This window comes from Triticum aestivum, chromosome 1D, assembly GCF_018294505.1.
Source record: "Triticum aestivum cultivar Chinese Spring chromosome 1D, IWGSC CS RefSeq v2.1, whole genome shotgun sequence".
NCBI classification, from domain to species: Eukaryota; Viridiplantae; Streptophyta; class Magnoliopsida; order Poales; family Poaceae; genus Triticum; species Triticum aestivum.
In genome coordinates, this window is record NC_057796.1 from 474,859,132 (window position 1) to 474,862,390 (window position 3,259).

At 48.2% G+C, this 3,259-nt stretch overlaps 1 protein-coding gene across 1 annotated transcript; it reads right to left on the bottom strand.

Annotated features, from left to right (window-relative positions):
- Positions 1 to 1,276: 1,276 nt before the first annotated feature.
- On the bottom strand, positions 1,277 to 2,668 carry LOC123161051 (phospholipase A1-II 7). The gene is made up of 2 exons (XM_044578908.1): positions 2,087 to 2,668; positions 1,277 to 1,885 (listed from the first exon to the last, which is right to left on the bottom strand). The coding sequence occupies exons 1-2, from the start codon at positions 2,666 to 2,668 to the stop codon at positions 1,277 to 1,279; spliced, it is 1,191 nt and encodes a 396-aa protein (XP_044434843.1).
- Positions 2,669 to 3,259: the final 591 nt, after the last annotated feature.

The following is a 3,259-nucleotide window of genomic DNA, read 5'->3' on the forward strand; positions in this document are numbered from 1 at the left end:
TGGTAGGGCCTTGATAGTTCTCTGGACTGGATAGGGAAACGCTTTGCCATGGTGTACAACTGCTAATGAATGAAGCCTCTGGTCTAGCTTCAACCTTGGTGTTACCGACGGCTCAAGATGCTGGTGCTTAAACTCTCATTGGTGCTGCAGATCTAAGCTGGAGGGAGATTGAAGATGGAAGATCTTCTGTTTAGATGTTGTTGATTCGTACTGTTTTGTTATGAGGCGCTCCATGGTCTTTTTTGTTTCCTTGGCCTTGTTAAATGGTCTTGTTGATACTAGGATTTGAACTTTCTGGTGGCAGTAGCTTGTTACCCTGTAGTCTAGGGTTCGACCACGATTTCTGGGCAACTGGTTTTTTACTAGTACCCTAGCTTGCTCCCCCCTTTCCCTTTCTCCTTTGCTTTATGCTGATCTTATCTTGTAATTCAGTGCTACAGACTATGTATTTCCATTACGACTATTATTTTAGGAAACTCATTGAACAGAAAGCTAACATATGTAACCAATTTTTTGTGCCAAAGGTGATAAGATTATTCGTTTTATTGGTTCAATGCCTTGATGTTGAATGATGTGGTAACGAAGGAGTGAAAATACTTACCATGGTTGTGCAATCAAGCATCTAATTTACCAAGAGCAAGGTGTATGTTCCGAGATTTGCAAAAATAATAATAATTGTATGTTACGACGTAGATAAGTGTGACCATTTCAAAATTCCATTTTAAAGTTGTCCCTTTTGGTTTGGTTGATCACTTAACATTTTTCTCCCTTTCATCATGACTATCTCTGCTCGTACAACTCATGCAGAACATTAGTCTCCCCTAATTTTAATTCATTGGCATCTAAACCTGACCACTTAGGACAATTAAGGTGCTAATAGTTTCATATGGAAAATAAGATGCTCATTCATAGACAAGCTATGTGATAGTAATTTCTTATTTCTCAAGCTACGTAGACCACTAGATACGCATCCGACAGTTAAAGAAGCATTGAAGCAATGAGTACATGAAATATCCATCGTAGGTTTTCTAAGGCAATTGATTTAGGTGGAGGGGAGAAACTCTCCGTGAATTTATTTATATCAAAGATGTAGTTTAACATGACATGACACACAACAACCACAACCGTTGACTGATAGCCCGGACTATCATAAACTCAACAGTATTGCAAGACACAATGTTTGAAATGCAAGCACATAACTAATTAAGCACCGATATTTATTGTAGATATTATAGGCCTTCTCCATGGCCGACGGTGCATTCATTTTGCCACTTAATTAGACTTCCCTGAAGTCATCGAGCTTCCAGTGGCCATCGGCTCCCTTGACCATCCACTTGTTCTTTGCCACATACCAGTTTTCCGGCACCGGGTACTGGTCTTTTAGAACATTGACTTTCTTGTTGACCAGTGCCACATCACGGTCCACCACCAGCTTGAAGTCCATGCCATCGCCCTGATCCCCGGCGACGCCATGCAGGTAGCATTCGAGGTTATGATAGGTATCCCGGTTATTTGGGTACAGGTAGGGGGATCGGTTAGTGTTGATAGGCACGGTCGCCGTAGCAACATCCACATACCCTAATAGCGGCCCTGGGAGTGTTGGGATGATGTACGGGGCGTTCTTCACATGGATTGCGTGTAGGTCGCGGAACGAGGCAAATGCGGACTTGAATTTGTTGTTCCCGACCTGTGGGCTCGCGAACATGATCGCAGTCACGGGACACGGCGGCTGCTTGGCGGAGTTGAGGGGGACATTGACGCTGTTGGCGACCATGTCGACGGTGTTGAGGATGGCGAGCGAAGCACCGAGGCTATGGCCGGTGACTGTTATGCTTGTGACCTCGTCCTTGTGCACCTCCATTAGCCTCCGCACCTCCTCGAGGACCTGCATGCTTGCATGCGTGCCAAGACAAATTTCACCTTGAACGATTTCTGGTATGTATATGCTTCAGGAGGAGAATTTAGGTACTCTCTTCGTTTTAAAATAAGTGTCTCAAACTTAGTATCACTTTGTACTAAAACTAATATAAAGTTAAGACACTTATTTTGAGATTAAGGGAATATTATGTAAGTAAATATGGTTCACCTGATCTCTAGCGCTGGCCTTGTTGTACATGGAGTCTTCGTCACTGGATGTGTATACGGATAGAAAGCCACGGTGCACCATGGCGCCCGCGTTGGCGGCTGCGTAGGAACCCAGCACCGGCGCGGCGGACACCTGCAGGATGTCTCCATCGTTGGCCGTCTCAGATTCCCGCACGGAGCCGCGCCACGCGACGGCGATGTCGCGTCTCCCCAGGGCCGCCACTCCCTCGTCCGTCGTCACGGCTACGAAACCCATCCAGTTGGACTCAAGCGGCACGGTGGCGTCCGGACGCCCAGAGGCCGCATAGAGGAACTTTGTGACGTCGTAGTACTCAGGGTGGGACACGGTGGAGGCGGCCAGCACGTCGGCGCGGCTGTACACGCAGGCCCAGCGGTGCGGCGAGCGCTCCTCGTTGTTGAACCCGTCGTAGCTGGCTGATGCAAGCTCGCCGTAGGCGATGAGGAATTCCCGGAGGTCGGCATCCAGCGGGTCTAGGAGCCCGGCCCACGACCGAGCGCCGTGGAGCTCGCGCCACCGGCTGGCGATGCTACCGACGACTCCAGGCTTCACCGGCGACGACATGAGCGAGCTTGGGGTGGGTGCTATTTGGCTCGTACGTAGTTGTGCTAGCTGTGGCTGTTGCTAGTGTTGGCTTGTTTCTCTAGGTTTGGGCATCGATCTATTTATAGGTGCGAGCAGGCCTCCACTAAGCTCCGACGCGTTTCTGCAGAATAGTGAAACAACGGCAAGGTAGGTGCATATTGCAATCGAACTTGGTAACTATGCGCTTCTCTTCGTACGTGATGCCCGTTGGACACGTGCACCGGCCGGGGGTTCGTACCTACGTGCATCTAAGGGCATCTCCAATGTATTTCATCAACTCGAACACCCCAAATGTTGATGAACATGCGAATCAATATGTGATTGGATGGTTAGGAGGGCAGTGATATCCTCCGCCAACCAGGGTTCAAGTCCGACTTAAGGCATCTGTGATGACTTCATAAAATCTCAAGATACCATACCGGCTCAGCCTTTTAAAGGTGCTCATAGGGAAAGAGTGCGCATACGTGCGTTCATAGGATGTGTGTATGCTCATGTATATTCACGGACACTTATGGGAATAGCAGGCCAGTTGTTCAACCATAGCACCAAACATCCGTCCACACTTTAAAG